Below are 11,917 nucleotides of genomic sequence, written 5' to 3'. Positions count from 1 at the left end.
TTGAGTGTATTAAATGAGGTGAAAAATGTGGCGATATTTTGATATCTTTTGTGGACAAGCGAGTGTTGAGTTTAGCGAGATTATTTTCTAAGGTATTGATGGGTAAGAAAGTAGCAGGAAGCAAATTTTGATTACAGTTTTCGTAAATATTGTTGAATATATTTAGTTGAAAAATTTTGTGTAATTTATGTAGTAGAAGGGTATCTATTTGAAAGAATAATTGTATAAACGATAGGAGATGTTGATTATTTGATAGTTGAGCCGTAAGGTTTTCTTTATTGTTAATAATTTGACGGAAAGCAGTTTGAATTTTTGAAAACCCAAGCCGTGTTTCATTGGCGAGGCGAGAAAGGGAATATGATAAATTATATGTGTGAATGAACCCCTAATTGTTCCTGCTCTAGAAGTTGTGTGTTTTAAGTTCATGTTTATTTGTAATAAAACTTGAGATTTGGGATTTTGTAGCCGTTCCTGTAAGCTAGTTTAAAAAATTACCTAAGAACGGTAGAAAGGCACGTGTAGTGCGCGTTTTCGGGCCGACAGTAGCGAATTTGGTTGCATAGGTTGCTTGAAAGATATTAGATGTAAAATTGTTGACAGAATGTAAAAATTCTGCTAATGTAGTACAGAATCTTGATCCAGTGTCCGGGTTACACGGGACAATAATGTTAGTGAGGTTAAACGAAGGGAGGGTGAAGGAATAAACCAAAGGTACCATATGAGTGTGGGGAATGGCATGTTTAATTTTGGTATACTCGGCGCCAATCGATAATTTAACATGGCTGGGTGTTAAATCTAAAGCGTGAATACAAAAAAGCCAAGTCGTTATGAAGGCTCTGAAAAAAAAGAAAAAAAAACTGTGAGATGTGCGGAACTGTTTAGTAATATATTAATAAATATGTTTATTTATTTTTTCATTAGAGAGGAAAGAAAGAAAATATATGGAGACGGGGCTGTAGCCCCATGGAAACCCGTATGTGATACGTAGGTTGTAATTCGCGGTCTGCAATTTGCTATGTATTGTATATTATTTCATATTATTAGTGGCTGTCTAAAATGTGAGTGTTTGAGAAAAAGAAACTACAGAAATTGTTGAAAGCTTTTGTCTAAATAAAGAAAAGCTTACTTCATAGAATCGAGAGAGAAAAAAAAACTTTTGTTATTCACTATTGCCAAGGTGCTTTTCATGAAAAGGGAATGTGAAGAATTTGCTAGTTTGCAGTGGAAATACGGGGAAAATAGCTGCAGGGAATATAGACTGTGAGTGAAAGTATGTACTAGTCGCTTACTAAAACAACGTCGATCTTGTTGTGGTGCCTGAAACTATGAGATGAATATATTTAAAGTGAAGTTTGGAGTGGCAAATTAAAGGTGACATCGTTAATTGTCACCAATTATCGATACGGGTGCGTTTAGCCGCTGTTTTTCGCACGCTCATGGACGACCCTTCAGTTATTCAGTGTATTAGTAATCTCAGTGTTATTATTTTTTTTGTGTGTGTGTGTGTGTGTGTCAGTCTATATACAGTGGTATTTTTCCTTGTATCCAGGAAGGACAAACAAATTTTTTAAAAAATAAAAAAACATTGTAAAATAAAATGTCACGATGACCACGTTGACTGTTGGTGCGATCCTGGTGGGGGACTGTTACGTACCCGCCAGGAAGGACAAACAAAAATCCTTTTCTTTGCTATCTCTAAGTGTTAAAAACAGTTCAAGATATAGAAATAACTAAAAACGATGGAAACCAGTATGCAACCAAATAGAACCTGACCCCGCATGCTAACACCCAACCTTCAAATAAATGACTATTAAAGTGTTTTTAGTAACTAAATAAAAGGGAAAAACAAAGATAAAATTCCAAATAAAAAGGTGGGTGGGAGCAGCGGGGACATCTCACTCTCAACGCCGTTCTTCGCAGTTAATCTCCTCGACACAAAGTGATTGAAGATCTGGCCTTCCTGGAGTATGGGACTGAAACCTGCAGCGTAAGTCATTTTCTCTCCTCTCTCTGATTTATGAGCTGTGGATTTAGGTAGCAAAGTCGGTATCCCGTGAGGGGATAAGATACCTTACTGTAATCCACTATACTATCTGTAATACAACAGCCAATAAACCAGTTACTGTTCAAATTAAAATAATTCCTTTCAATAAACAAAATTAACAATTAAGCAATTTTCCTAATTGTCTCACTAGAGTATAGAAACCAATAATTTTAAAGGATCGAAACACTACCTTGTAAATCTGTTTTATAAGCTGACGAGACAACACTTCTAAGTACAGATAAGATCGTAATGGGAGTTAAAAATAATGAAATTTTAGAAACGCCATGAACATGGTTAAGGTATAACAAACTTTATCTCAATGAATCTAAGTCAGAAACCATTCATTTTTATCTTGGTAATCACCTGACTGATGTAGATGTATGTCATTCTATAAAGCTTCTGGGATTCTATCTAGACCCAAAGTTAAACTGCAATGTAATATTGAAAATTTATGTAAAAGACTGTCTAGAATATTGTTTTTAATTCGCAAACTAAGGGCAACAGTTACTGAAACTGTGCTTCTTACAGGATATTGTGTTTTCTTTCATTGTCATTTACACTACGGCATACTATTGTGGGGTAATACATGGAGTGCTCAAATTGTCTTCCAATTGCAAAAGAAAGCTATAACAGCAATAAAAGGTTTGTCAGATACTGTATCATGTAGACCATTCTTTATGGAAATGCAGATCATGACAGTTCCTTCTTTGTACATTTTTAGACGCCTTATGCACGTGAGAGAAAATCAGGATGATATTGGTTGCCGCAATAATGTTCACTCGTATAATATAAGACGTAAAGATGATTTAAATACCCCATATGTTAGGCTAAAAAAAACCTAAAGAAGCTATAAATATACTGGCATGAAACTGTATAATGTATTACCAACATATATTCGAAGAATATGTCATGTCGATTTCGAAAACCAGTGTAAAGTACTTCTTGTAAGAAATGTTATTTATAGTATAAACGAATTTGAAGAAAAATGTAAATTATAACAATCTGATTTTTGCATGTTATTGACTCTATCTATTACAATATTCCTTGTTTAATGGCAATAGAAAATATTCTATTATATTCTATTCTAATTATATGACACACACAAAGTTCAACACAGGACTAATACAAACGTTATATTCCCGGTGGCTCATTAAAAGTTTCGATTCAAAGGTAGACATATTCTTATATTCTGATATGCTCTCTCGTCAATGAAACACCAATCAGAGTGGAGTATTTATTTCGACTAATTAGTTTTGATTGTCTTAAAAGTGATAGTACGTACATCTACTTAACCCCTTTGTTGTTCGTATTATAGTTGTGTAAATTGCGATTATTGATGCATTTTCGTTAATATTAAATTATTTTATGAAGCAGGCATACCTAAATTCACATTAAAAATAAAATTCCCAAGAAAAATCCCAAATTAAAAATATCCCTTAATCTTAACAGTAGGCGAAACAGGAATAGGCAAAACAATTCCTGTTTTGCCTACAATATTGATAACGTAGAAATCTTGATAAATATTGCTGAGAGGCTAGTAGGCGGAACAGGAATAGGCGAAACAGGAAGACAGCATTTAAAAGAATTAAAATATCAGATTAAAGAAGCTAATTTAAATTTCTACCAAACACAACCTATCCTCTGCCAAGATTTGTGCATGGAGTAAATTACAAGCAGAGCTTATTCATATTACAACAGCAATTACTGAACGAAATTCTGCACAACAGTGTGTGTATAACTAAACCAACAGAAACTGAAGTGCAGTATTTGAACATTTCTTACATTCCAAGAATAACGAAGGTTAAACACACTATACACTAACCACCAACTTCACAAATTTGATACATGAATATTTTTCGTTACTATCATATCCATAATAATGAACAATTGTCACGTCATAAGCAATAAGAAACACTTTGCCAAATACAACCGAAAGAAAAAGAGCAGTGACTAGCTTACAAGGAGCAAATGAAATATTTTAACGGAACAGTTTTAAAGATATATATATATATATATATATATATATATATATATATATATATATATATATATATATATATATATATATATATAATGCGTGTGTGTGTGTGTGTAACGTGGATAACTAACAATGATTAGTGTGTACGGGATATCACAATTAACCTTTAGACGTCCGCCAGGGATTTTAACAAAATCATAGACCCTCGCGTTGGGGGCTCTGGTGATCCCCTATAGTTATTACAGTCATGATTCATACACCGTTGGAAAGCTTATAGACCACAGATTCCAATGAGGTACATGAATGCAATTCCCGCCATATTCGTAAGAGAAGAAACACACACACACAAAAAAAAAGAAAAAAAAAATGATTTTGCGGGGCCCTGGCAATCCTTGCAGTCACCTAACGCTGACAAAATGATGCTAAAGTGTAGACCAGACACTTCTGAGAATAATAATAATAATAATAATAATAATAATAATAATAATAATAATAATAATAATAATAATAATAATAATAATAATAATAATAATAATAAAAAGTAGCCATTGCTGCAAATACAAAGCATAATGAATTCGTTTTATGTAGAAAAGATTCTCAAAAAATGTTATGAGCAGGAAAGAAATACATTGAATGTGACATTCTCTCCTCTTCCCCACCATAGTACCACGTTCATATGCAAATCATTTTTGTTGCACACATTATGTATATTAACAAGAATTATACTTCTAGACCAATTCAGTGAAAGATGTCTTGTCTTATATGGAACCGTTCTGAAAATAAATGTAAATTAGCCAATTTTGCCCCTCATCCTCCTCCCCTATAAGCAACAAGTACACATATAGCTTATTACCATGTAGGAGACTACTTCATTGCTTCAATTTTTATAGGAGTACCAAAAAGGAGGGAATAATGGTCCCCTAAAACCTGATGAAAAAATAAGAAAACGAACTTTACCTCCCCTCGGCCGTGATAACCCCCACATAAATAGATACATACTAGCAGAAAGCACCATCCCTCAAGAATACAATGGAACAAAATCAACTTTCTAGCTCAATTAGGGGCTGAACTATTGATGTTTGTTGTAAAAATAAATGTAATTTATGTCAAAAAAAAAAAAAAACTGAAACTCCAAAAATTGGCCAACTATGCCCCCTCCCTATTCTCCCCATATAAGCAAGAAGTACAAATATAGGCTATTAGCATGTAGTGGCCTACTGCATTACTTCACATAGCCTACCAATTTTTTTGGGTCACATTGGCTCAGTGGTAGAACGTTCACCTCTGGTGCATGGAGTGCTTGGTTCGATCTCAGCTCGCGCCAAGTGAGCTTTGTGATGGACAAACACCACGTGCGTGAGTTTTCTTGGGTTCTTTCGTTTCCTCCCACTTTCTTTATTAAATCATTTCATTCATTTCTCATGATCATTGTCTCCTTAACCTAGTAAGCCTTTAGACATACGCGTAGGACGTAAAACTTAAACATTTAATTTAATTTTTTCACATACCATTTTTTATGAGTGTGCCCCCAAGAGGAAAATGCTCCCCAAGAAACCCTGTTAAAAACAAACACGATCTTTACCCTCTTCCCACCCACTTGCATCGTGGTACCCACCATATATAAAATGCACACCAACGGAAAGCTGCACCCTTGAGGAAGAAATTAGTACCAAAATCATCTTCCTGCCTTAATTAGATGTTGAGCCATTGACGTTTAAAACCCCGACGCAGCAGTTGCGTCAATGGGCGTTTAAAGGTTAAGAATACAGAAAATCAATAGAACATAACAAAGAAACTAAACTATTTTACATATTCCGTGAACAGAGATCGGGATATTCCCGATTTCATTCTTCGAAATTGACCATTTCGACGGATCGTAATTAGGGAAGTACCCCGAAGTTTGGTCTAGCGGTTAGATGGCAAGCAATATCTGTAAAAATGTAATATTTGTGTATTTAGATTTATTGTTTTAAACAAAATAAACATTTTAAACGATTATTTTTTATTTAAAACAAAGTAACTGGTTTTAAACAAAAAGACATGTTGTAAACAAAAAAACGTTATTTTTGTTGTCTTTTTATTTTTTTTATTTTATTATTATTTTTTTAACATGCTAGCAAATACTCTAACGTGTTACTACTGTTAGGGCAACGTTTTGCATTTCTCCTTCTCGGTCTTTTATATAGAATTCCTCTTAACTCGAAGTCTTGAAAGATTCAAACACCTCGTATGAGCATCTTAAAGAATTACCCGCACCAAGGGGAGGAACAGTGGCTCTGTGGTAGAAAGCTTACCTGTGGTGCGTGGAATTTCTAGTTCGATCCCCGGCTAAGTAAGTTTGTAGTGGGCAACATTGCGTCCGTGGGTTTTTCTCGGCGTACTCCCGTTTACTTACACATTCTCATTCCACCAATTTTTCCATCATCATTTACTTGCCTTAATCATCCTTCACCCTTAGCTTAACAGACATAATCATGGACGTTAAACTGAAACATTTCATTTCATTTTTTTAATACCCAGTAATTTCTCATCTCTTCTAGGACAAGTATCGAAAAACGCTGAAGCACATATTTAAACACGAGCGTCAATCCCACCGGATACGTGCCCCCCCCCCAAATATTTGTAAAAGTTTTCCTCCCTCCCCCAATATTTCAAGTAGCTATCTTAAGTCAACTATGACCCAAAAGAACCTCAACCATGTAGCAGTTTGCAACGTTCACAAAGCAATGTTGATCCTCATTTTACATTAGTTGTGGACATATACCGTTAGGCCTAAAACCTGACGTCCAAACTTTTGTTTCTGGATATTTACTTCACACTACCTATTATCATTATTTTTGACATACACTTGGTATCTTTTAACTAAAATTGTAAAACAAGGTTGAATTTTACTGTTGTATAATCAAACAAACTAGGGTGTATGTGTATGTTTTGTTAGTACCAAATTTTCTTAAAGAAAGAAAAAAACTACTATCAAAGGTAAAAATAAAACCAAATTTTAAAAAAGTTTTTGTTTGCTTTTTAAGTAAAAAATAATGCTTTAAAATTCAATGTACGAAGACTTTCTTTTAATTTTCCAAGGGAAGACCTCCAGAACCCTCACTTTTCTGGGAGTATTGCATTCACTCTAGTCCCCCGGGTAGTCTGGAGCCCCAAAGTTTATATGCTGCGACGCCAATGTATTTAATTGTTTTAAACGTAAATTCTAAATACAAAATTTTATGCTTATAATCATATAGATACCGAAATATGGACGGACCTCTTATCGCAACAGTAACGTCACCCTCTAGGTTTGAGTTGTATACAGTATATTTTATTTAAAACGTGAAATTATATAAGTTACGCGGGTCACCACATTAAGTAATGTTCTTTCATCCGTAGTACGATCTACACCACCGTCGAGCGAAAATTTTGTATTGTGGGACCACCATTTCAAATCTAGAATTAACTCCATAGCTATTCCGACGGTGGACTACCTTCCTACGACTGTTTCCTCTTGGTTCTTTCTAAATCTGACTCCCTACCTTACAAGAGTAATAAGACGTCATATCATTCTGTGAGACGGAAAGAGAGGAAAGATGTTTTCAACACGAAATCCATACACCGAACTCCAGACTGGGCGTGGTGTTCCCACGTGCTGTACTTTTATACGTGAAATTACATTACTTAAGGAGCGCACCCGCGTAGATACGATGTATCCACACGGAAATCCTAGTCGTTTTTTCTCAGTATATATATATGCCTTGCCCGCCCCCTACATAAGCAGAACTCCTTCGTGGCTATGTGGTTAGTGTTCGCGTCTTTGGAGTGGGAGACCAGAGTTCGATTCCCAGTGAGTACTCATGTGGTTCGGATCCCACTTTAAGCTGTAGGTCCACGTCTTATATAGCTTAAATAAATACTGCTAAACTTAAATACCATCCCATCTACAAGAAAAATCTGAAATGACGTTGATGAATTGCAACCCCCACTTAACTCCTTCCACATCAAATTTCCAAAAGTCCTTCCTCAGTAATACCTTAGGTCACAAATCCAATATACTGTCCAAATTTCAGTCAGTGAATCAAGATATATTTTATATATACATAGAAGTTACAATTACTGACGAAATTATACTTCCAATCGGCTTTTGTGCGAGGATTTTCATTTCTGGAAGGAAACATGCGGTTTGGAGCGAGCCAGAAATACTTTGGAGAGAAGAGACAGTCTCTAACAAAGAATTAAGAGCGCGGAGTATTTGCACTATCTTTCTGAAAAAGATCATTTATTTGTGTAGTGATGTATGAACTTTTATTTTAAATGAACTGATTTAATTATTTGGTTTTACTGATAATTTTTTAAAGCCTATTTAAATGACCCATACTTAGTGGAAATTAAATTTAACATTCATTCATTTAACCTGCACGAAAAGAACAGATTTATGGAAATTATTCAACCCTCCCCTCCTTAGGATACGTATTTCAATGAAAGTATAATGACAAAAAAATCCGTAATGTCACTCCTTCCCACTCCCATGTTGATAGGGCTGAACCCGCACTTACACAGCATCGGAAGTACTTCTATTCATCTCAGCGACCTCGACAACTATGGCTCAGAGGTAGAGCGCTAATCTCTGGTATTTGGAGCCCCTGGTTCGACCAACTAGTGCCAAGTGGGCTTTCCGAAAGTATAGAAGCGGAGTTTTCTCGGGTTTCTCCCTTTCCTCCAACTCTTTCATTCCACCATTTCATTCATTATCATCATCACTGTTTCAGTCACGTGAAGTTGGCACAACTACATTACAGAAAAGGAAATTTTTTTGTCAAGAATTAGTGCTTATTAGTGCTCAAGTACATAGAATTAGTGCTCGACTTATTCAAGAGATGGTTGAGCCAATTTCACACTTTCTAAAAATGGTCTCAAAATCAAAATTAAACTGCACAAGAATTAGTGCTTAATTAGTGCTCTTCATCCCACACTGTCCCAGAATTAGTGCTCAATAAATAAGGGAATAAGGAGCAAATGTATGCTTGGGGTATATGCGAAGCTGTTTTGCTTAACATAATTAGGATGTTTAGCTTAACCCATCTGTGAGTTATTCATCCACTGCCTATTGATGTATGATGTCTATACAGTAAACTCTCGGTTATCCATACTTCTGTCTATGCTTATTCATAGGTATAACTTGTATTAATAAAGGCACCTATAGTTCTAAAACCCCGAACTTTTGGTGTACAGTAATATCATACAGACCTCTTATAGGGAGGAATTGCGTATTTTTATCTGGTACCCCACCAGAGATACATATCTGTGAAGCACGCACTTTTTCACTTTTCAGAATTTTTCATAATTTCTATTTTTTTTTTTTAAAAAAAAAGGGGGGGACACGTCTAAGGGTTGAAACTTGGTAAATGAGCACTTCTCTATCAGACCTTTTTATCCAGAAAAGCTTACCTTCCTGATCATTTGCCTTCTTGCAAAAACCGTCTGCTGAGCTCGGACCTTTTAACGTCAATGACCTACTTTTTCAAATCTACTTTTCACCCTGCTATACTTCATGGACAATAATGGCTAATACATGCTCTTGTAGCTTACAATTTGCTGACAATTTTGGTTTTTGTTCCACATCGATAGAACAACTAAGGGGGCTGAGATACTTCAGGTTCGGTAACTCCTTACAACACCACCAAACGGTGCAAATTCGAAAACGAATATGGCTGCCACTCGAAACCTAAAGTCACTAAACTTAAAATAATGATTGTTTTGAACTAACGACATGGTAAGGTAATTGCAGATCAATATAAGACTTTTAAAAATTGTCGAGCAACATGCATTGGACCACTTGACATGGATTTATCCTACAATTAAGAGCATTAAAAAAGTTCAGTTATGTTTAAACATCTCGCAATGCACCCAAAGTAAAATGTCATAAATAAACCAAAAACATAACCACATGGTTGAAGACGAGTTAGACTTACATCTTTATAATATAAAATACAAAACATGCCAAGTAATATTAAATTTAAACCAGTTATGCTGTGGAAATACAAAAGATTATATACAATTTATTTGCTCTACTTATTTCTTAATATATTAATTTACATACATAATCCTACAAATATGAAAGGAATCGAATAATAGGCCTACCTTTTCTTCAAAACTCCACTGATTGAAAGTGCTTATAATTTACGAATTGCATTATTTAACAATGACTACAGTGTGTCAATGTTGTTGTTATACCACTAAGTCTGTCGATTTTATAAGCGTCCAACGGAGAAAATTCGTCGTCAGCGAGTAGGTGGGAAATCTGATTTAAAACATATATCGATATATATTCGCAATTATGTCAAAAGCAAGTGTCATTTTGATAGCATATTGTTATAGTGGATTTTATTCCTCCCAGGGTTGTTATCAGTGTTTCTAACATATAATTTCTGGGGTTGGTGGGTTGGCTTCTCCCATCGCCGAAGCTATATGCTAAATTAAATTGCAGCTGCACGTCATGCTCAGGTCATGTCCTTTAGTCTTGGATCGTCCTTGTCCTTCGGGTGGCCAATCGTCCACATTCACAAATTTATATTCTTTCTATTAATTTCGCGGAAGAAAACGTGTATTACAAATGCTTGCGGCTTGCGTATGAGAAGTGACCATTAATTACAACAAGCAACAACTATCAAAATCAATGTCCTTTATTTCTCGTAATATCACGCTATCCTGAACAATGAGACAGAGGGAACTGAGATAATTTTCGTAGGGGTTAACTTAAGCTCATCTTACACTCAGATTTTAAGAAGTTTGATTTACCAAAGCTCTCTTATAGTACAGGGTGTTTCGAAAAGAATGACCTGATTTTGAAAATCCATATGTATTGATAAAAACATACTACAAAAATGGAATAAATTGCAAAATACTCACAGAATCTTCAAGTTTTACCTATGCTATTCCAAATGTCCACCATCGGCAGCACGCAGCAGAACTCCGCTCAAAAATTTGCCTAATTGTTTCCACCATTTCATTGGAAGTGCGAGGCCGACCTCGAATCTTACTTTTGTACAAGCATTCTGTCTCTTCAAATTGGTGATACCAACGACGAATGTTTTTGGGTTCAGGCGGATCAATGCCAAAACGCCGGCGAAAAGCACGTTGGACCGAAATAACTGACTCAGTCTTTACAAACTGTAGCACACAAAACTTCTTTTGTTGAGCGGACACTATTTTACTTCTGACTGGGTATAAACTAACATGTAACACTTCCCAAGTGTAACACTCCGATTTTGATAAAATTTGGCAGAACGGTTTTAGGGGCAAAAGGTCCCGTCCAAAATTTTGAAAGTTGACGCCTGAAAGGCAAGAAGAAGTAAGCCGAAGTGAATGAAATTGTACACATATTGTAGAAGTAAAATCAGAGAAAACGTGTTTCATATTTTCCTGGAAAAAATAGTTCGGTGGGGCACAGACCCCTTCAAACTTTGATCACGAAATATCAAAAGTGTTAATAACAGTATGTCAGAAGTGCCTAAAAATCATGAAGAATTTCAACGAAACTTTGTGTAGGGACAATATGCAAAAAATAAATAAATAAATAAATAAATAAATAAAAAAATAAACGAATACGTGTTTTTTAATTTGCTGCGGAAAATCTGTTTTAGGGGGCCAAAGCCCCACCCAAAATTTTAAAAGTTGACTCCCAAAAGGCAATAAAAAGTGGGTCGAAGTGAATGAAATTGTGCACAGATATTGTAGAAGTAAAATCAGAGAATACGTGTTTCGTATTTTCCTGGAAGAAACGGTTGAGTGGGGCACGGATGCAGAGATGATTAAAAGTAGGAAATACTTGTTAGTTTGTCTCCGGCTGTTTGGAGAGCAAAATAACTCTTCATTTTATGTCTACAATATCTGTGCACAATTTCATTCAA

General features: G+C 35.3%; 1 protein-coding gene across 4 annotated transcripts in view; it reads left to right on the top strand.

The window, feature by feature from the left end:
* The first annotated feature begins 1,325 nt into the window (after positions 1 to 1,325).
* The window catches only part of LOC145694741 (scoloptoxin SSD14-like), a 126,541-nt gene continuing 115,949 nt past the window's right edge, over positions 1,326 to 11,917 (top strand). For 2 of the 4 annotated variants that reach the window (XM_081771331.1, XM_081771332.1), the window contains exon 1: positions 1,330 to 1,987. In XM_081771331.1, coding sequence (XP_081627457.1) covers positions 1,968 to 1,987 — 20 coding nt within the window. In that variant the 5' untranslated portion in view covers positions 1,330 to 1,967. Of the gene's footprint in view, positions 1,988 to 11,917 lie in introns of all 4 variants that reach the window. The other 2 variants (XM_081771329.1, XM_081771335.1) reach the window with 2 other exon arrangements.

The sequence above is a fragment of the Thermobia domestica genome, chromosome 9, assembly GCF_964235325.1.
Source record: "Thermobia domestica chromosome 9, izTheDome1.hap1.1, whole genome shotgun sequence".
Taxonomy (NCBI): domain Eukaryota; kingdom Metazoa; phylum Arthropoda; class Insecta; order Zygentoma; family Lepismatidae; genus Thermobia; species Thermobia domestica.
The sequence above is the reverse complement of the archived record's forward strand: the minus strand, read 5'-3'. Positions and strand labels throughout refer to the sequence as shown.